This window comes from Telopea speciosissima, chromosome 8, assembly GCF_018873765.1.
Source record: "Telopea speciosissima isolate NSW1024214 ecotype Mountain lineage chromosome 8, Tspe_v1, whole genome shotgun sequence".
Taxonomy (NCBI): domain Eukaryota; kingdom Viridiplantae; phylum Streptophyta; class Magnoliopsida; order Proteales; family Proteaceae; genus Telopea; species Telopea speciosissima.
In genome coordinates this window covers 46,930,670-46,952,002 of record NC_057923.1, presented here as the reverse complement: position 1 = coordinate 46,952,002, position 21,333 = coordinate 46,930,670, and the positions used below count along the sequence as shown (strand labels likewise).

Genomic DNA, 21,333 nt, shown 5'->3' with positions numbered 1-21,333 from the left:
CTGTCTTTGAATTCTTCAAAACCAGTAAGTTTGTTTTAAGTTTCTGTTTATACCTTCTACCTCTTGTCCTCTAACCTAAACCTACCCTCTTTCCATCGATCCCAATCAGATCACTAACCAACCTTCCATCCCCTCCATTAAACCTGCAACTCCACCATCAAACCCTTAGCTTGATTTTCAAGCAACCATCATCCAGTCATCTAATCATCCCCAAACTTCCATCGAGCCTTCCTCTCACCCCCTCCTACACTCAATCCAAAACCCAGTCCCTCATTCCAACCCTAACCCCTCCATCCTCACACTCCATTAAAACCCAAAGCCCAAATCCTGATAGGTCAATTCTGCCCTAATTTGCAGAATTTTCAAACTCGTCTAAACCCTAATATTCTTATATCTTAATAACCCCCTAGACCTGCCCATTAAAACCCTATAAACCTTTTCATCAACATCCAACCCTAACCCTAGTTTTGCCCTAAAATTACTAAACCCTAACCCAATCGGCCAGCCTTGTTTGTGATCCTGATACCCTGGTTCCTAGTGGGAATAATTCCTACCTGGCCTACATTACGCCCCCATTTTCCAAGATTGGGCCGGGCTGTGTGATGCTTTTGGTTCGATACCATTTCCAAGAGCAGTCAGTATACACTATCAAACTTGGGTCAAAACCACAAGTACCATTTTGAATGTTCTTTTTATGTGAAAATAATGCATGGATTGAGTTCAAAATGTCAATTGGCATAAATAAGGGATGATTCTGGTTCAATATCATTTCCAAGAACACTATGCACAATCAAACTTGGGTCAAAACCATAAATACTATTTTTGAGTGTTCTTTATGCGAAACTAATGCATGAATTGGGTTCAAAATGTCAAAATAGGCAGCACAGCAAAAATCAGGGGAAAAAAATCTTCTGGGCCTCAAAACCAAGGTTTCGATTTGGCCTGGAGAAAGTACCAGGTTTTGACCGAGATATGGTGGAAAGCTGGCATATCTCAGTTTCGGGACTGGCCGAAACCAGCCTCGAAACCGAGATTTAGAACCGTGCTCATAAAACCATTCTCATGTTCTTCCTTTCACTTCGCTTTGTAGACACAATACCTCCTTGATCATGGTTCAAACACCTATTAAAACCATGAAACAAAGGTTACGACCTTGGATGATGTTCTGATTACTCCAAAGCTATTCTTATTTTGAGTTCTCCAATCTGACATTGATAAGTCAGTGGTGGCATCTTTTTAACTGCTTTTAATTGAAATTTGATAGGCCATTATGCTCACTCTCTCACATACAGTTTTGGTTTTTTGATTTGTTTACAGTGTATGTAGTTTAAAGTTGTCTTACATCACATCCCCAACATATATCTGCAAACAGATGCCCAGCCAGGACAAAGTATTATGGTCATTTGGATACTATAGTTTATTTGAGCAGATTTTTAGGAAGAAAATTATATGTTAAAAAACAATCTAAGAAAAATCACTTGAATGCAATATTCTGAAGATGAGATCAACCAGGTGGTTAAATCATATAGAAAAGACAAGCAGTTCATTCTTTACTATCCAACTGCATTGTGGTTTTAAATTGTTGAGAAGACGGAATATTTGTTAAATTTTGTTGTTGAACTGTTCATTGAACACTGTAGGATAAGTGGCTAACTTTCTCCTAAGAATTTCGTGGTTTGGAATTGCATAACTGGGCAGTTGGACCTTTGTACTATAAACCTGCAGTCCTTTGCAGTTAAGTGATAACCACTGGTTGAAGTATTGCAAGACAGTTTTGCGAAGAATTTTTTTTTTCCTATCTGCATGAAAGTATCTCTGTAATGACTTGTAGCCGACGCCAAAATGTCAAGAATGTTTGTAACTTGTGTCGAAAACTACGGTGTTTTTTCCACTTCTTGTCAAGTTGCTTAGGGAACGAATTTTTTGATTTTTAAGGTGATGGCCTTGGGAGATCTGAAGCAATACTTCTTTGATCCACTCCACATAATTCCATATAATGCAATCAACCGGAATGGCTGTGCTTCAGTCATTCTTTTGCAGAGTGATAGTTTTATTGACTTAATGTTATTGTATTGAAGTTCATTCGTGCTTTGACGTTTGAGGTGATCTTTGTGAGAACTAGCTCATGACAGACAAAGAATGAATGTACAAAGGACTGGATTTTTTTCCTTAGCTTTCATTGAGGCTCAGTTTTTTCAATGAGAAATAATTTACGGTAATTGTCTTAAACAGAAGCAAATTGCAGAGGAATGAAAAACCAGAGTGTTATACTGAAATGCAACCCAAAATTTGGAAAACAACTTCAAATTTATTTTTTCTGGATGTTGTTTTACAAGAAACGAGATGGTATCTTGGTAAATCACACAATTGCTACCTATGGAGCACACCATATGGTTGGATTCTTTTCGTCGACCATTATGCTTCTTCTCATGTAGGGTAAAAAAAATGCCAAAGGAATATAAAAATACTTTTTTATATTACAAATTGGTTTCCAGGAAACGTGTTTTAGTTGAAAAATTGGAGCCCAAGTCCTGTAGTAATGTGAACTGTGCAAACCATGGTTTCTTATGCCCAAAGTAGTGGATAAGCTGCATTCCTTGTTGACCTTGGGCTGTTCTTTCTTTAGCTTTTGGTTAAAATTTTCACAGAACGGTCCAATGGATGAATGTTTTTCGTTAGGCAAGGCCTTTTCCTGTTCCTTTTCCTAACACAATCTGTTTTTGCTTGGGGGGGGGGGGGGGGAATTACTTTGAGCTGCAAAACCTCTCATAATGCTGTCATACTTATATTATGAATCTCTCATGAATTGCAGTCTTAATTACTTTTTTTCTTCCCTTGATCCTGAGTTCTACTTTTCATAATTTATTTCTGCAGGTTATGGATTTTGCTGTGCTACCACAACCAGAATTTGATCTGCCTATATTCTGTGCCAACTTTTTCACCACTGCTAGCATGAATATAGTAGTCTTGTGAGTTACTGTTTCTCTTTGCCCCAATTTTCATACCCATATTGAAGCTGATTATCAGATGTATACTAGGATGATATTTTGATCAGGACATGTCTATCTTATTTGAAATGATTCCTTGGAAGTTGGAACTCTTGTACTCAAAATTTCAAGCTTTGAAATCGTCACTTAACCAACTTAGCTATCCTGCTCACTCAACCTTGAGTACCTCTCAAATGGAACCAAGTGTCTTACTTTATCCATAAATCAATTTGCTGGGCACACCAGCTGGTGTTGTTGTCATTGATGTCAACTCACTGAGTCAGAGTGTCAGTGAGATGGCTATGTGGAGTATACAATGCAGAGGGCAGCAGCAGACAATGTCACAGAAGTGGCAACATACAGTGTCAGTGAGATGGCTTGAGGATTTGTCAGCAGGGCTGGAAGACTGCAGAAGCTATGGAGATGTTGCAATCATCATGGATGGCATGAGCAGGTGTATGAGGGAGTCTGCTGATGGGCAGGACTGTCATCTTGCAGTGAGAAGAATCTTCATGAGATTTTTGAGTTGTGTTTGATGGAGAATTAGTTGAAGCTCAAAACTCTAAAAAACTTCACTCCAATGAGTCAGCTTTGCAATGCCCCAAGAATCGGGTCAATCCGAGTTCGGATGAGGAAGTTACGATTTCGCATGCAATTGTCGCGCATGGTGCCCAGAATCCTGTTTCTGCACAAAACGTGACTTCATGGGAGTTTCGAGCTGTCCTTCACTTGGAATTTGTGGGAGCTCAAAACAAAAAACGATGTCTGAGCCCTCTTTTACAATGATGCTGGAATGAAATCAATCTGACACTGGATGAGAGAGTTGTGGTTGTTTTTGTAAAAGTGCGCAACTGCCCAAATTCGACTACGAAAATGATGGCACATAAGTCTTTTCCTTTTAAGTTATATGTTTCTTTTAAAAAGGACAGAGAAGGCACATGAAAATCAGTGAAACAAACCGAAAGGAGAGAAGAAAAAAGAGAGAGGGTCTCTAAGAGCCCTATTAGACTACCTTCAAGCCGGACATCGATTTGTGTCATTGGAAGGATTTTTCAAGAGTTTAAAGCATCATCAAGGGTTTGGGTTTTAGAGAAGAGAAAGAGAAGATAAGGAGATGAAGAAAACAAACCTAGGGTTTGTGTGAAGCTTCAACAAACTCTAAGTAACGACTTGTTTGAAGCTTCGGCGGTGAATAAGATACGACAAGACTGAGGCTCACAAGAGGGAATCGACATAGGTTGGAGGTAACCGTTATTGTTGTATTCCATAAATATGTACTAGGTGTAGGCAATTTATTTGATGAAATGCCTAGCTTGGTGTGAGCTGTAAGTGAGACAGCATTTATAAGTTCATTTATTGTGAGTCATAGTTGTCAATGCGACGCCTAGGTGTCCAAGCGCCTTGGTCGCCTAGGCTGGCTCCTTGGTCGCCTATTTGGTGTCGCCTTGAATTTGAACCCTCTCCAACGCCTTGGGTCGCCAAGCCGCCATGACAACTATGATTGTGACCATTGGCTATCAAGTGGGTGTTTGATAGTAGGGGTTGTAGCTCCTTTGTGGTGGGCGCCACATAAACAGGGGGTTGGTGCTCCCAACCGTGGGTGCAGTTGAACCATTGTATTGTGCAATGTACTGGGTTAGGATTTGGGACATAGCCCAAGCTACCATTTGCACTGTGGATGAAGGCACACTGTCGAACCATGAAAGACTTGTCTTGTGGTATGTGCTTGTGGAATGCATTATTATATTATCTACTAGAGGATGGTTTGTGGAGGTTGGGATATGTGATGTGTGGCTGGTGATAGCCTTGGATGGTGATAGTCGTATAGGTGTGTGTGGTTGTATGCAAGGATGAAAGTATCGGTATCAAGTATCGTGTCAGAGGGGTGATTTTAAGAGATGTATCGTAGCGTACGGAGATACGCAAGATACGCTAAAGATACGCATGGAAATGGTCAAGATACTAATGGAAATATACTTTTAGAGCAAAAACACTATTAATAAATAATATATAACATGTATTATGTATAAACTGTAAAATGGAGAATACTCAATAACAAGACAACTGCATTCAATTGAAATTGTTATAAAGGATGCCATTTCTTAGATGTAGTAATAGTCTAATGTCATGAAGAGTGTTGGGTGGTTCAAACTCATGTGGAAGAGTCTTCAGGCATAGGAGCAACTAGAATGATGCTGCGTACCGACCGAACATAAGCACAATACTGATCCTAGTCGAAATAGTGATGGTGATGCGTCTCCCACTCATAGGGAATCTCGTCTACTAGTCTAATGTCAAGACAACTGCATTCAATTGAAATTGTTATAAAGGATGATGTTTCTTAGATGTAGTAATAGTCTAATATCATGAAGAGTGTCGGGTGGTTCAAACTCATATGTGGAAGAGTCTTCAGGCATAGGAGCAACTAGAATGATGTTGTGCACCGACAGAACATAAGCACAATACTGATCCTAGTTGAAATAGTGATGGTGATGCGTCTCCCACTCATAGGGAATCTCGTGTACTGCTTTGGAGTGGCCAATGCCGGTAAAGTACTGAGTTGTGGTTGTGATTGACTGTATCCATAACTTCCATACTCCGAAGAAGCCCCATGTCCATAGCCCGAAGAAGCATCTGAAGAAGCATATTGTTCAGTGTGATCCGAACTCATGCTCAGTGACCCCATGCCTCTTATAAGCACATCACTATCATTTGGATCGAGGTGACGCTATACTGAGCGCCTGGCCTTGTCCTCCTAATATCACCATCATCATTCATCAGAGCTACTGGTGTTTGAGTCTTGTCGTTGTGTATTTGATGGTGCTTGTGTTTCATCATCATCCATTTGTTTAGTGGTGTCCTCTATGATTGGATCAGGTGCAGTTGTTTGACGGTCCTCGTAACCAATCCATCACCAATACCAGTGTCCTCTATCTATGCTATAACTGAATCTTCTTCATCAAGTATGTGGCTGATGTCGATTGGGTTGACATCTATGTCATCCCCTTCTTTCTCCAACTCTAAATATTTCATCTTCAACTATATGATGCATTTCATTCATTACAGGTATTTATCAAACTACATTATACTAATTTGAATAAAATATTCAATTTTCTAAAATTATTTTCAACTTTTTATTATAAAAAAATAACAAATTTAAATAATATAGAAAAATTGAAAAAAATACATCAAGCCAAGGTTTATGATGCATTTCAGCCATTATAGGTTTTTATCAAACTACATTGAAGTAATTTTCGTGAAAAAAATCCTTAGTTTTTTCTTTTTTAAATTCCCAAAGATGGGCAAAAAAAAAAAAAAATACAGAATAATAAATAAAAAGGACTGCAAAGATTGCAGTTCATAGATCTGATGTCTGTGATATACATATAATTTTCTCAAATCCATGTCTTGGTTTTTGCAAGAAATAAAAAAAGGATGAACAATTTTCATGAATCAAGCACAAATCCATACAATAGATCATGTTTGATGCTATGATTTAGTTAGTTTTACCTAAATCCATGGATTAACATGTCTAAAAACAAGGACTTGAGCGAAAAAACAAAGTTTTTGAAAACCTACCTTTTCTGTGTACTTGTCCTTCAGTCTCTAATTTCAGATTGTTGAATGATCCAAAGAAGGTTTTGTTAGTAGGCTTTGAATCGATTTTTATGATGGAATCAAGCCCCCGACTCAAATCTATGCAAACAAGCAAGTTGAGCAAGCTTTTTGGGACTCTTGGTTGGGAGTTCTTCTGCCAAAACAAGTATGAGGGCTATCTGTTTTAAGTTCTGATACAATAAAGGTTCTTTATGGCCATATAGATAAGTATCGATAGGTATCGATAGTATCATACCGAATTGAGCCCTATCGGCTGATAAGGTACGATACTTATTGATACCTAAACTTTTTTTAAAAAAAACAGTGTGTTGTATCGGCCTGTATTGTATTGATACCAACCGATACTGATACGTATCAGCCAATACGATACAGTACGATACGGTCTGATACTTTAATCCTTGGTTGTATGTGCATGTGCTTGAGTACTAGTGACACCAACGAGTGAGTTGAAGAACGAACTAGTAGGGTTCGAGTTTTTGGGCACCACTGATTCACCCCCCTCTCGGTGGCCATCTGGGACCATCAATTGGTATCAGAACGAGGGCTCTGCAGATAGCTTAACATCTCAGAGTGATCCAGTTGGTTTGGAGATGGCATCAGTTGAAGAATCACTATCCGACAATGCTCCTATGTTTAATGGCTCCAACTATAGATTTGGAGGTACAGAATGAAGGCATATCTAGGTGCCTTGTGGTATGATGTTTGGATGGTAGTTGCTAGTGGTTGTGGAGGTTCAATGAAAAAAATCCAAATTTGACTCAAAGGCAAGAAAGGCTATCCTGAATGGATTGACTAACAGTGTGAGTATCAGAGTTAGTGCATGCAAGACTGCCAAGGCAATGTGGGACAGACTGCAGAGTTTGTATGAAAATGAGTCAAGCATCAAGTTTACGCAGTCAACGTATATGATCTTTACGTCAGAAACTCATCAAATCTTCAGATGAGAGTTCCTGCAATCATTCTGAAGATGGAAGAAATGATCTATCAGCTATGGTTTATAATGAAGAAGATGAACAAGTGATAGATACACTTCGTGAGGACTCTGATGATGAAAATGTGGAAGCACAAGTTGACTAGGAAGGAGTGTTAATTTCAGCTCTGGATGATTTGAGCTTAGAGAGGAAGAGACTCAGAGTGACCTCCAGAGATCTCAGAGAGGCAAATGAGACTATTCATGAGAACTTAGGTGAAGGAGTCTAGATTCATCATTGATGAACTAGAAGGTCAAGTCATCAGGAGAGACAAGAAGTGAAGCAGAAATACGAAATTGAAGAATAATTCAGTGTCTTGAGAGATCAGTTATCAGAGCTGAAGGAGTCGAGCATTCCTCATTTAGTAACAGAAAGAGTGACTCAATAGTTGAAGCACTTGAAGCCCAGCTCAACAAGAAGAATGAGATGAGATTTACAGCAAGCAGGAGGATGAGATCTCAAACTTGAGGTTACAGGTGTTAGAATTAAATCAACAGTTGTGTAGTCTTTGTGTACCTGAAGAGAGACTTTGTGTGACAGATATGACTATGAGATATCAGAGACATGCCATTATCAGTTTTCGGTCAGTCACAGGAAAGGGAGAATCTTCAAGGACGAGAGTGGATACATCTGAAAAAGGCCAGAGGTAGAGTGAGAAGAGAAAGGCACAGAAGCAGAGTACAATAGAGAGAGAGCAGAGACGCAGAGTCTCAGACACATCAGACACAGTTCAGAGGCAATGCTAGGCAGAGGTCAGTTGAGCACAAGAAGTTCACGATACCTAGGCGAATAACTCCCACCATTTGGTACAAATTACCACCCATTTGGCATAGACAACACCCAATGATTCACTCTGATTTTCATGGGTACTGTTACAGGTGCAATGGTTATAGGCACAAAAGTTGAGTGCAAGTTCAATGGGGAGCCAAGGAAATTTGAAAGAAAAAGTTACTTCTCAACTCTATTGGAGCATTCTATGGAATGTTTCAAATGCCTCATCTTTGGGCATTTGCAAGAGACTGTAGGACTGTTTTCCCACCTCAACATCATTAGGGAAAGCGCAATCAGTCTTATGGAACCAAGTACCCTGGAAAGATTCCTTATAGGAAAAGGAAGAGACAACCCAAACAGAAGCCACAAGCTCATATTCGGAAGTCACAGGCCAATAAGAAGAAGTCTCAAGTTGCATTGTGCAGTGTATGAAAAGAAAAGGCACAAGCACCAGTTGAGGAACCTAAGCAAAAGTCTAAGACAATAATGAATACTTTGGAGAGTTCAAGGAAAATCCAAGGCAGATGTCAGACAGACTTCAAGAAAGCAAGTGCAACAGTTGGTAGGCAACAAAGAAGTCTGAAATATGTTTTCTTGGACACAGGCAGAGGAAGCCATAGTATGTGACCAGAAAGGGTAAGAGGACAACTGAAAGGCTGTCTCAACAGAAGCATAAGCAGAGGCCTTCGACAGTTGGACAAAGGATGTGGAGAGAGAAGCACACAGAAGAGCATGCAATGCACATCACTGCCCCGTCATTATCCAAGTTGGGTATGGGTACTTTTCCCAAGCACTGAGATGCATATGATAGGGGGAGCACATTGTCATTGTTTTATTTCTTGCTCCCGGTTGGACTCGGATGGAGTCACTTGAAGTACTCCTTGGTATTGATGCTAAAGGAGTTATCATATGTGGGGGAGAAATACCTCAAGAGCAGAGATGTCTTAACAAGGGCGAAATATTCCAGAAAGGGGGAGAATGCTTAGAGAACATTTGTTGCAGGGGGAGTTTTGGAGATATCACCTCCCATATGAACTCAGGGGGAGTTCACTTGAGCTTTTTGGTGTTGTTGTCAAGGGGAGAAATATATGAGCAAATGCAATTTAGGCATCTGATATATTACTCATTGTGTGTTGACAGCAATTCCAAAGGGGGAGATTGTTGGGCACAGCAGCAAGTGTGGTTGTCATTGTTGCCAACACACTGAGTCAACAGTGTCAGTGAATGGCTATGTGGAGTATACTGTATACTGTGCAGTGGGCAGCAACAGACAGTGTTAGAGAAGTAGCAACAGACAATGTCAGTGAGTTAGCTTGAGGAGTGGTCAGTAGGGCTGGAGGACTGAAGAAGCTATGGAGATGTTGCAATCATCATTGATGGTATGAGCAGCTGTATGAGGGAGTCTGCAAATGGGCTAGATTGTCATCTTGGCAGTGAGAAGTACCTTCGTGAGAGTTGAGTTGTGTTCGGTGGAGAATTAGTTGAAGCTCAAAACTAAAAGACATTAGTCTTATGAGTCAGCTTTGCAATGCCCTAAGAATCGGGTCAATCCGAGTTCGGATGAGGAAGTTACGATCTCGAATGCAATTGTCACTCATGGTGCCCAGATTCCTGTTTGTGCCCAAAATGTGACTTTATGGGAGTTTCAAGCTGTCCTTCACTTGGAATTTGTGGAAGCTCAAAACATACGAAGTGCAGATCTTTGAGACCTCTTTATAATGACGTTGGAATCAGATCAATCTGGCACTGGATGAGAGAGTTATGGTCATTTTTGTAGAAGTGCACAACTGCCCAGATTCGACAACGAAAGCAAGGGCATGTAATTCTTCTCCTTTTAAGTTGTATATTACCTATAAAAGAGAAAGAGAGGGCATACGAAAATCAGTGAGAAAAACCCAAAGGAGAGAAGAAAAAAGAGAGGAGAGTCTCCAAGAACCCTAGAAAACTGCCTTCAGGCTGGTTTGTGTCATTGGAAGGATTCTTCAAGAGCTTCAACCATCGTCAAGGGTTTGGGTTTGAGAACAGAGATAGAGAAGAGCAGGAGAAGAAGGGGAACAAACCTAGGGTTTGTGAGAAGCTTCAAGAAACTCTAAGTGATGACTTGGTTGAAGCTCTGGCAGTGAAGAAGACTCGACAAGAGTGAGCTGCACAAGAGGGAATCAACATTGGTCGGAGGTAGCCATTATTGGTGCAGGTTATGTGTTTGATGAAATGTCTAGCCTAGTTTGAGCTGTAATTGGGCCATAATTTATAAGTCCATTTGTTGTGGTCATTGGCTATTAACTGGGTGCCACATAAACAGGGGGTTGGTGCTCCCGACCGTGAGTGTGGTTGAACTATTGTATTGTGCATTTGTACTAGGGTAGGATTTGGGTCGTAGCCCAAGCTATAATTTGCACCATGGATGTAGGTACACTTCCGAACAACGTAAGATTCGTGTTTTTGGTGTGTGCTTGTGGATTGCATTATTATATTATCTATTGCAAGATGGTTAGTGGAGGTTGGGATAAGTGATGTGTGACTGGTGTTTGCCCCGGCTAGTGATAGCCGTGAATTTGTGTGTTGTTGTGTGTGCATGTGCTTGAGTGCCAGTGACACCAACGATTGAGTTGAAGAATGAACGAGTTGGGTTGGAGTTTTCAGACACCACTGATTCACCCCTCCCCTTTCAGTGGCCATTTGGGACCGTCACAATTCATTGACATTACCAAGTGAGTTGATGTCTCCATTTTGTACCCTTTCCAAACTTTCCCTTTTTTTAAAAGAAAAGGAAAAGATAATATTTATTGAACTAAACATCCTAAGCACTACACTTATAGAGGTATACACAACTCCCCGTGCCCTCTTCCCTCCTTTAGAAAAAAAAAAGTGCAAAGACAAATGTTTCCTTCCTATCAAATAATTGATGCCCTGGGCTCCTTACACTAGCCTTTATGTTGCTTTCAACTGACCATAAAATGCCTTCTTGTTTTGTTCACACTATAGTCTGCTTCTATTGATCCATTCCCCACCAGGCTTCTTATCTCTTTCAAATGGTTCTTTAATATTTACGGATTCCTTTAAAACTCACAGCCATGCAATAATGATACTCTAGTGTTCCATCGGCTGTTGTGAGCTTCACCACATTTTGCTATACCTACCTATCTCCATTAGCACTTCTCTTCCCAACAAAACCTCCAATTCATTGCCCAAATAATTCTGCATCATCTTCTCTTTTACATTCTAATGCCGAACACTCTTTCCCCTTTCAGAGTGCAGGCCACAGACCAATGCCTGAAATGGTATTTCCTTTATCCATCTTTCCCATGCTGAAGTAAATCTCTTTTTAATGTTTCCATCTTGTTCATCAATGAAACTAAAAGTTTAAACAATGTTAAACTTCACACTGGTATATTTAATTAGTGAACTTTTTTCCAACTCGAGATCAGCACCAGTACCCCCTCCCCCTATGATAGATAATTTTCTTTCCATGTGAACTAGCAAGATGTGACCTGGGTCCTTTTTCGGGTCTGTGCCTTTTTTGAAAATTGTCATCTTCGTTTAGCTTTATTACATAACATTTCTTGAAGGAAACAAAAAAAATGAATGACATGCTGATGATCTAATAATTGACTATCTATGTTTCAGACACATTCTTTCACATGCTACTCACCTTTCGACTTATATATTCCCAGCATAAGTCTGCTGCATGTAGTGAGTGCTAGACTGCTAGTGAATCTGTTTTGATATAAATACCGATTTGAATATCCATGTCATTTGGGACAATTTCCACCCCCTGAATTATTAGGGCTTTGAAAGAGTCTGGAACTTAGCCTTAATTGGTCAATTTTAGGGACCTTAATCCTTTGTATGATGTCATTTACCATGGTGACTACAAGAAGAAGTATTATGAAAGGCTGATGCCCATTGCTGCCAAGTACACCGAGGTGAGAAAAATGTTCATTGAGCTGGTGCCTTAAAATATTGAGGATAATTGCACTCAGTTTACAACCTTTCTGAAAGTCATTGTATGGTGCCTTAACACAGAATTTATGCAGCTTTTACCTTGGGGAGGCAAGCTTACAGCCGAGTCTTTGAGATTTTTCTCACCAGTTGTAATATGGACGAAGTTTACATCAAGCCAGTACAAGCATGATATTTTATATTCTGCATTCATGGACTATTACAAGGTACAAACTTTTGGAGTGTTTCTCTAAAATCAGATTTCAAATAGTTTGAGGTCCGGTCAATTATTTGCTGGCTGATAAATTGGGTGAATATTTTATAACTTGTCAAATGTCAGCTGTTCTCATGAAACTTTAGTTGATTACTTTCCAATTCACTTCAGGTGGTGGACTCACAGAAAACTAAATTCAATTTGGGGTTTTGATGTAATTACTGGACATTTGCAGGCCTGGCTTGAAATGATGGACCAAGCAACAGAGGAGACAGATGCTTCTCGGATTATTTGTAATCGCGAAGCACAGCATAAATATCTGACTTGGAGGGCTGAGAAGGTGTTACTTTTGTCCTCTTCATTTACTACCCATCTTCAATTTACTTCACTCAGCTATGATTTTGATATTGTAGACATTGCTCGCTTAATGTTGACAAAATCTTCACTGATTTTGGCTCCACTGGATAAAAGAAACGGTAATTGTGAGCAGTTTCAAATTCAGGTGGTTTGTAGACGTTATGATTGAATCTGAAGCATAACTAGAATATATTTTAGAAAAATAGAGTTCAAATGTAAAAATTTGGTAGATGTGGACAAGCTTTTACAGAGTTAGCTCGTTATTCCTAAAAACTGATCTATGGGAAATATCTTCACCAAGAATTGCAAAAAGAACCGTTTGTGGTCAAGTTACTGTCGTATTTGAATTCGAACTCTCATCTTAGAACTGGTTGCAGCTAATAATTTTATGGCATGTGGGTATAGGTCTAAAACATACAGAATCCACAACTCGCACATTATGAGGATAGTCCAATGTAGTTGCTATTAGCCAGGTCTTTTTTATTTCTTGTTATCCCATTCTTGTCAATCTTTAAAGTTTAAATAAAGGAACAACTTCTTGTCTCCAAAGTGGTGAACTAGTTGTAGCCTTCTTTTAATTTCCCCTTGTCTTATTCCCAACGTTATTTAATGCAGGGGTTGAAAAGGGTTTTCAAAAAGTTGAAAGCTATTTAATACAGTGTTTAATGAAGTTTTTATATGACTGTCAGGATTTACCCTTCTTTGAGGGGGGGGGGGGGGGGGAGGAGGGAAAGAGTGTCCTACTTATAGGACAAAAAGGTAAGGTTGCAATCTTGTTGTTCCCTTGGATAAATATTATATCTATGTAATCTAAGGGCTGGGGCCTTAGATTGCAGCAAGTGACTAGTTTGATTTGTGTATGACCAAAAAAGCTATTATTCCTCTCTCTCTCTCTCTCTGATTTAAGTTCTGAAACCAGGATCCAGGACATAAAATTCTGAAGAAGTTGATAGGAGAGACCCTTGCAGAGGTATCACCTTTAGAGGAGTAAACATTTTCAGTATTCACAGATTATGAGAAGTCTTGTATCATTTTGTTGAACTATATTGTGTTTTATCCATAGGACTTGGTGAGGAGCTTCCTCTTCAATGGAGTTAATACACTTGGAAGCAAAACATTTTTGGATCATTTTCCAGAGTATCGCTGTGAAGATGGGAGCGTAAATGCGAAGCGAAGTGTCATTGGGAAGTCTTTTGAAACTCGTCCTTGGGACATTGGAGGAGAATTCATTGCCAATGATTTTTGTTGAATAGCCTTTTTTTTCAGGACGAAATAGTTGAATAGCTTTCTTGTTTTCTATTTGACCACTATTCCTTTTCATTTTCCTCCTTCCCACGCATGATAATGCCCATGATAATACTTATGTTTCCACTTAATCCCAGTGCATGAAATTGATGTATTTGTCTTTGTTTATCTGTTGTTCTCTCATCTCTGTTGTTCTCTTATTCCTTTTCCAAGTTTTATTTCAGTGTGATGTATCCTATTAAAGATGCAATGACAGATTCTCTCAAAAATGCGAAGTTCGGTAGGTATGGTTCAGTCATTTGCCATAATTGTATGCTTGCGAAAACATTGACTGTACCCATGATGGCGTTTCTTTTGGATTGCTTTGATTGAAACAGGGTTCATATTCAAAAGAGTTTAGTTGTTAGAACGAAAACCCGTGCAAACTGATCATGGTCACAAAATTCGGAATTGGAGATTGGGTAATTTGGGGAGAGCAAACAAGACACTACCTGGAGAAGGCTTGTATGGAGTTTCTTGTTGCTCTGGGAAAACTATGTTGCCACAAATGGTGAAGATTTGAGAATTTCAGAAGGCAAAAACTATTAAAACCTTTTGTGGCCTTTTATGACCCTCCCCAGACCCCACAGTGGCGGGAGTCTTGTGCACTGGGTATGCCCTTTATCATCTTTTTTCTAATTGGACGATTCTGAATTAATTAATTGAATTAGGAGTGCTTGCAAATAAGAATTCCAATCCAAAAATGGCTAAATATTAATATGGTGAAACAGGCTTCCAAATATCTAACAAAGATGTGGCTTTTGAAGTTATCTAAACTTAGATTTTAAGTTCAGCAAAACAGTTTGTAACGTCTTTTCTCTTTAATATATATATTAAAAAAAAAAAAACTTTCCTTGCATTCAGCACTTACCATCAAAATTTCATATTTATTTAGTTGATAATGTGCAGAACCTTTCAGTAAACTTGCAATAGGATTTTTTACACCGAGAAGACACTCATTTGGGAGAGTAGAATATATCTACTTGAACAGTGACTCTGTTTTACAAAAAGAGCTCAAGCAAATGGTTTTAACTGCTGTGTTGGTCTACCTCGGGTTCTCTGATCCTATTGTTTATCTGGATGCATCAGGTTCAAAGACTAAATGGAAAGTTTTACTTCAAAATGAACTATGAATGATAAATTACAACAAAGCCACAATACAGGGCAGTAGTATTAGTTTGCACGTATTGAGCAGTTTCCAAGTAAATATACAGTTCCTAACGCAATAGTGCTACCCATACATTGTCAGTTAGAATTTGAACTTGGAATGTGTATGTTACCTAATCTTTTTGGCCCCAAGGGGATGCCAGTTTCCAAATTTTAGTACTCAAGGAACAGAAAATCAAATTACAGAAATGGAGAATCCCTCAATCCTCAGCTGCCCAAAGCTTCACATTTACCTTCAGCTGAGACTGAATGATCCTCAGAATTAGGTGAAACCATATCAGTATGGCAGCTGTAAACAGTCTCTTCATTGTTATCACATTCTGATGCCGAGCTTTCATTCAGACATTCAACTTGCAGACACTCAACTGGACTGTGGAAAGAGTATTCAGAAACATTAATCTCATGCGCTAGAGTAGTTAGTACTTGCTTCTTCATGACATTGAGTACAATCCCGTTTTGTATACTTTCAGGCTGCAACAGGTCTCCCTCACCAACAATGATGCTATTAGTGGCTGAAGGAAGTCTATGATTGTCGACATCCCGTTGGTCAAATTCTGTGTTCTCTGAGCTCCTATCTGGTGTTGTTCCCCTTGAACCGCGATAATATGGATCCCCCCTGCCTGCTGTCTGGAACACAAGAGAATTGTTGGGATTAACCACCCACCCTTTTACCTCATCTTCCCTTGTCCACAACTTGCTAAATTCGGCATCAACATCCAAATTTTGGATAAAGTCAATGAACTTATTTGCTGAAGTAGTCCTCATCAAAGGTCCACCAGATCTCGTCCAAGAATTGAGGTCCACACACTCTGATTCACTATCACTTCCATCATGCATGTTACGGAGGTTCCGGGCTGAACTCCCTCCTCCTGTATTGCCACCAAAACCTTGGTGAGATGAACACAACACATCTGAAAGGGTATCTTCTTCAAGGGACCCTATTGAGTTCTCTCTTGCAAGGCAGTTCCACGAGGGAATCCTTTTAGGAGCATTAAACTTTACTGTACTGCTTAATCCATGGGAAGCAGCAGCAGCCCTCTCAGCACTCCTTTTGAGCCTACGCATGTGGTTGAGAATTGCTACACATTCATCCAATGCAAGTTCAATGCCACAGTTAGCCTTAATGGCAGCAAGCTTCTCCCAAGTACACCTCCTGCCCTGATTCGCAGCCTTTTGAAGCTCCACGTAAGATGGGTTTTGAATAATTTTTGAGTACTGATACAGAATAAAAAAATAGGATCAAAAGAGCTTATTAACACAGCAAAGAATAGTTGAGTCAATCCAAATACTGCAACAGTTCGGAGAAATGCCACTAAATTTTGTATGAGATAGAATGACCTAGTATCTACCTGAGCAAGCGTCGCTGGCATCACAACAGTGACATCACCCTCCCAATCTTGAGCAAACAGCTTGGCAACCCCCCCAAGTGGAAAACCAAGTTCCAGTACCTGGTTGAATCTATGCTTCACCTCCATCTCCGCAAGTTGAGCAAGCTGTATGAAAATTGATAAATTAATGGCTACTCGAACAAAAAAACAAAGATGTACAGTAAAAAGCCCCTTATGCACAGATGCTTAGGATCAGTTAAGCTCAGCCAATACCATTTTAGGAATTTAATATTTTACATGTAAAGCAAAAGTGACATGCAAATTGCAATACAGATACAAGGCACGGCTGGAAGTCAAAAAGATAGAGAACAATATCAAATAATATTTCTCATGAATAAAAAAAGGGTCCAAATAATAAAGATTGTTCTGGCCATGTGGTTTTGAACTTGACTAAAGGGCGTACCCAGTGCACGAGGTTTCCGCCACTGTAAGGTCTGGGGAGGGTCATAATGTACGCAGCCTTATCCCTACTTTCGCAGACTCGAACCCGTGACCACTTGATCACAATGGAGCAACCTTTACCGTTGAACTAGATTATACAATATAATTGCTCAAGGTATGGCCTAGTATTGAAATTGATGGAATTTGTATAAGGTGTTCCCAATGCATGTATAGATTGATGATAGAGCCATTCAACATCACCAATAATAAAAGCAACCCATGCGTAAAGAATGCTCCCAACACATATGCCCTCTAAATATTTGTCAGATACAAAGAGAGAAAACAAAAAAAGAAAAGAAGAAAAGATGCACAATCACATTCGAGAGGATTCTATAGTTTATTCTGATTTGAATAACTAGGCTCAGATAAATTTAAGAGAGAATATGAAATATCAGAATCAGTCACACACATACCTTGGCAGCAAAGTTGCCTCCATAAGTTCTCAGAAGCTCCTTTAGCCTCAGTAATGGTGAAATGTGAGGATTTGCTTGACTGACAATGAAATGATTGACATTGAAGAGCTCCTTCAGCTGCATCATAGGTAAATCACTTTCTAAGCTACCATCCCTCCACCTGCGTGTATGTACACCAGAACCTTCTTGAGGACTTAAGTGAAATGGAGGGTGATAAGGAACAATCTCGCCACTTCTATCCTTTGCCATCAGTTCCTGAGCCTCAAACAAACCAGGGAAAGCACAAGAAGCAGTCACTGCACTCCATATAAGAACATGAGGTGAAGTCAAGTAGTTAAGGCACCTTGGGGGCTCATGTTTCCTAGGAGAGCAAACTGTAATCCCCAAAATACGGCCAGTCATATCGTAAGCCTCTTGGAAGGTTAGGTTACTTGTGAGAAGTCTCAATAACTTCTGCAACTGCCTTATATCATGAACAACTCCTTGTGTCATAATTCTTTTAACAACTGTAAAAACCCCACCCATCTGATCAAAGAACTGTAATGAATGCCAGGAATCCTCAAAGAAACTTTGAAGTTCAGGCCAAGACCTTGTGGCAACAACAGCACACATGATGGAGCCCACGCTAGAACCTGCAATTATCCGAGGCAAAAGCTTGTGCTCCACCAATGTCTTAACAACACCCACATGAAAAGAACCCAGAGATGCGCCACCACTCAAGAGCAACGCGGTCCTCCCAAAGGCATGTCTTGTTTCATGCATGAAGGCTAACTTCTCTCCTAAGAGCAGCTCCTCAGAATTTGAGTCACAAACCATTCTCAACTGGGTGGAAACTTCACCTATGTACTCCTTTATGAGCTTGGGAACCTGAAGCCTACCCTTGTGAAGCTCAGGGTTGCACATATTACCTAGATTTCTAACCAGATCAGCACGCATACAGAAGATTATATCTCTGAGAGAGCCTTCCTGGCGACGGTGCCAAAGTTCTTGGAGCTTATTCCTCACCAATTCCTCATCATAAAGATCTGATTCATTCATCTTTGGGGTTTCCTTATCAAGCATCTTAGCTGCGTGAGCCCATTCCTCATATGTCAAAGCAGACCTCATCATATTCTTCCAAAATTTCCTCCGATAAGCCAATTCAGCCCTCGATTTTACATTTGTATATCGATTCAACAAGAAAGCCATGACCGTGATCATTGCTAATATTCCTTGTGGGTTTTGGGGATGGAACCAAGAGATCACAGGCATCACATAGCCCTTCAATTGACAGGCAATACTCCACAGAACATGGAAAACCTGTTGCCTTACATGTGACAAAGACTTGCAAAATAAAAGTCTAAAAGCAATTGTCCTACCAATGATTGTGTAAGGACCAATGGAGAATTGATCAACTCTAGCTTCATTACTGATATCCATTTTTCAAGAAAAAATAAACGTGCGCAATACAATAGAGGATTAGCCAGAACCTAATTCCCACAACATACAAAGAAATCTGGAGAAAATAGAAAGAACAGAGACCCAATGGGTTTTAACCCGAAAAACTGAGACCTAGGTGTCCAGCAAAAAAAGAAATGGATTTACAGTCCTCAGAAAGATCTACGACGAGAAGAAGTGACTTGTGCTACAAAAAGAACACTGTCAGAGTTTTTGTTCTTCAACCCTAATTTGATGCGTTCAGTAACTGGAAATGGGATTTTTCTGCTCAGTACTTGACTTGCAGCTGCAGTCTTCAACAATGAAAGAGAGAGAATCAGCTAGCTGAAAAACAAATTTCATACAGGCTTCACAAAGGGGATATCAGTCCAAAAAAATCCCTTTCCCTTCCTCAATTTGGAGAAAAAATTGCTCCTGTTTCAACCAGGATCACAGAGAACCTTCAAAAATTCAGGAGAGAAATTAGTCTTAAGAAAAAGAAGACTATAAACAAATAACCACAATCAATCCCATAATGTAGCACACTAAATGATTTTGGTCCCCAAACCTCAGTTTCAGAAAATTTCTCACCAAATCAAAAGCAAGTGAGGAAATCCTCACAACTCAATACGAGAAGGATCCTTCAAAAAAAAAAAAAAAACCCAAAATCTGACTTCACAAATTCCACCCAATACATTCCCTAATTCCCCAAATGAAACCCAGAAATAGAAACAGAAGTTCAAGCAACCAAACAGATGAATGCAATTCAAAAACCAAGATCTGAGAAAGCAGAAGAAGTAGAGTTACATACAGAAGAAAAGAGCAGAACAAAGGCGAAAATGGATTATTTAACGAACCTGCTGTATACTTCTAATAGGAGCAAAAGAAATCATGAAAGACGCAATGTATGACGACGACAACGAATAAGAACATGATATGCAAATAGCATTTAAAGAACAAGCTAAGGGAAAAGATTTTGAAAGTTGAAAGAACTGCGCCTGTGATTTAGAGAAAGAGAGAGACCCAAACCGTATGGGTCTCAATTTACATCTGTTTTTTTCGCTCCTCTTTCTTCCCTTGCTTAACACGTTTTGAATAAGATAAATAATTCGTATCAGATGTGTGACGTTATGCATATGTGGCAATTTTCTATTTGCTGTCGGTGGAGTGGAGGCAAGATTTTTTCCCCTCCAATCACCCTTTCCACTATTTTCCTTAGACGTCACTAATCTGGACTAGGGAGAGAGTTCATTGTGGGGGGAGTGTGCGCCCTGAGCTCAGACATGAGAAAATGACCGTCTCACTCCCATGAAAGGTAATAATGATCACTTTGTAGATGCGCAACTCCCCTCCCCAACAGAGAGCTTTTGCCCAGAAAATTAATAGGGAAAAGGACATGGTGTAGTGGTTCTTATGTCCAGTCACAATAGCACATGAAATTACCACTTCGCCTTCAATGAATCTAGAGTTTCATCGGTGTTGATGCCTATGTGTGTGCTCTCATTGCCCCCCATTTTGGTGTAAGGGCTACACAATAACGATCTCTTGCCCTTAGATTATACACTCCCCACCTACACAAAAGAAAAAAAATTATGAAATCTTGTACGAAGCTATAGCTGGTGAATAACTGCTTGCTCAATTTTTTCGTGGCTTGCCAGTAGAGTGCATGCCCCAACTGTCCCACGAGGTCATGGGAAGTACTCTCTTATTTCACATTTGTGCCATAAGGCAACCCTTCTTCCCCCTCCCTTTGTAGAAGTGCTTAAAAGGTCTCTTGTAACTGTATTTAAAGTTGGCATTTTGTATACGCTCTCTAGTGTTGAATAATGGATTTACACTAAGTAAATTATCTTGAATTATTTTTAGGAACGCTGTTCTTTGTACCGCAGCACAGCCTGCGCCTAGGCACATGGGGGTGGGTGCAATGACCACCTTGCCCCCTGCACAAGCTGCCCATGTGCCTGGGCGCATGCTGTGCCGCGGCACAAAGAACATTCTCCCTTGTTTTTATTTCTTAAGTTATAATTTGGGTCTAGATGTTGTCAGTTCAAGCCTAACAACATCAGATTTCTTTAAGGGGTTTCAAAATAGGTTCGTTCTCAATTGGGCCTAAAGCTATTAACTCAAATCGGCAACAAAATTGAAACCGAAGCTGATAAAACTATTTAATTGAACATTTTAAAATCAATTTGACAGAAGTTTTTTACTAATTGGTTTTGATTTGAAATTTTGGAACCGTTTTATAAATGGTTGGATTTTGATTTCTATCCTTCATATTTTGAATCGAATCAAAACCAAATCGATTAACTGAAAATGAACCAATTAACACCTTCAGTTGAGAATGTAGTGTTGAAGATTTTAACT

At 39.7% G+C, this 21,333-nt stretch overlaps 2 protein-coding genes and 1 long non-coding RNA gene across 4 annotated transcripts in view; 1 reads left to right on the top strand and 2 right to left on the bottom strand.

Moving 5' to 3' along the window:
- The window catches only part of LOC122671382 (phytochromobilin:ferredoxin oxidoreductase, chloroplastic), a 33,733-nt gene extending 19,026 nt beyond the window's left edge, over positions 1–14,707 (top strand). Inside the window, exons 3-10 of the mRNA XM_043868558.1 lie at positions 2,875–2,969; positions 12,180–12,273; positions 12,385–12,516; positions 12,739–12,843; positions 13,780–13,830; positions 13,924–14,195; positions 14,243–14,269; positions 14,640–14,707. Of these exons, the coding sequence (XP_043724493.1) occupies positions 2,875–2,969; positions 12,180–12,273; positions 12,385–12,516; positions 12,739–12,843; positions 13,780–13,830; positions 13,924–14,109 (663 nt within the window). The 3' untranslated portion in view covers positions 14,110–14,195; positions 14,243–14,269; positions 14,640–14,707. The remainder of the gene's footprint in view (positions 1–2,874; positions 2,970–12,179; positions 12,274–12,384; positions 12,517–12,738; positions 12,844–13,779; positions 13,831–13,923; positions 14,196–14,242; positions 14,270–14,639) is intronic.
- Positions 5,903–20,376, bottom strand: LOC122671383. The gene is made up of 3 exons (XR_006334340.1): positions 20,366–20,376; positions 14,994–14,997; positions 5,903–6,026 (listed from the first exon to the last, which is right to left on the bottom strand). It is a non-coding gene; the product is annotated as an uncharacterized LOC122671383 (long non-coding RNA).
- On the bottom strand, positions 15,286–19,241 carry LOC122671380 (triacylglycerol lipase SDP1-like). 2 transcript variants are annotated; one of them, XM_043868557.1, is made up of 4 exons: positions 17,554–19,241; positions 16,661–16,804; positions 15,964–16,526; positions 15,286–15,897 (listed from the first exon to the last, which is right to left on the bottom strand). In XM_043868557.1, the coding sequence occupies exons 1-4, from the start codon at positions 18,970–18,972 to the stop codon at positions 15,519–15,521; spliced, it is 2,505 nt and encodes an 834-aa protein (XP_043724492.1). In that variant the 5' UTR covers positions 18,973–19,241; the 3' UTR covers positions 15,286–15,518. The 2 variants fall into 2 exon arrangements, with proteins under 2 accessions (XP_043724492.1, XP_043724491.1); XM_043868556.1 differs by having other exon boundaries at positions 15,286–16,526.
- Positions 20,377–21,333: the final 957 nt, after the last annotated feature.

What these genes read in the sequence shown, in the direction of transcription:
- LOC122671380 (XM_043868556.1), bottom strand. Translation starts at nt 18,972, where the DNA reads ATGGATATCAGTAATGAAGCTAGAGTTGATCAATTCTCCATTGGTCCT. An exon ending in GAGGCAACTTTGCTGCCAAG is followed by an intron (nt 16,805 to 17,553) that starts GTATGTGTGTGA and finishes ATTTTCATACAG; the next exon opens with CTTGCTCAACTTGCGGAGAT. An exon ending in TGCCAGCGACGCTTGCTCAG is followed by an intron (nt 16,527 to 16,660) that starts GTAGATACTAGG and finishes ATTCTGTATCAG; the next exon opens with TACTCAAAAATTATTCAAAA.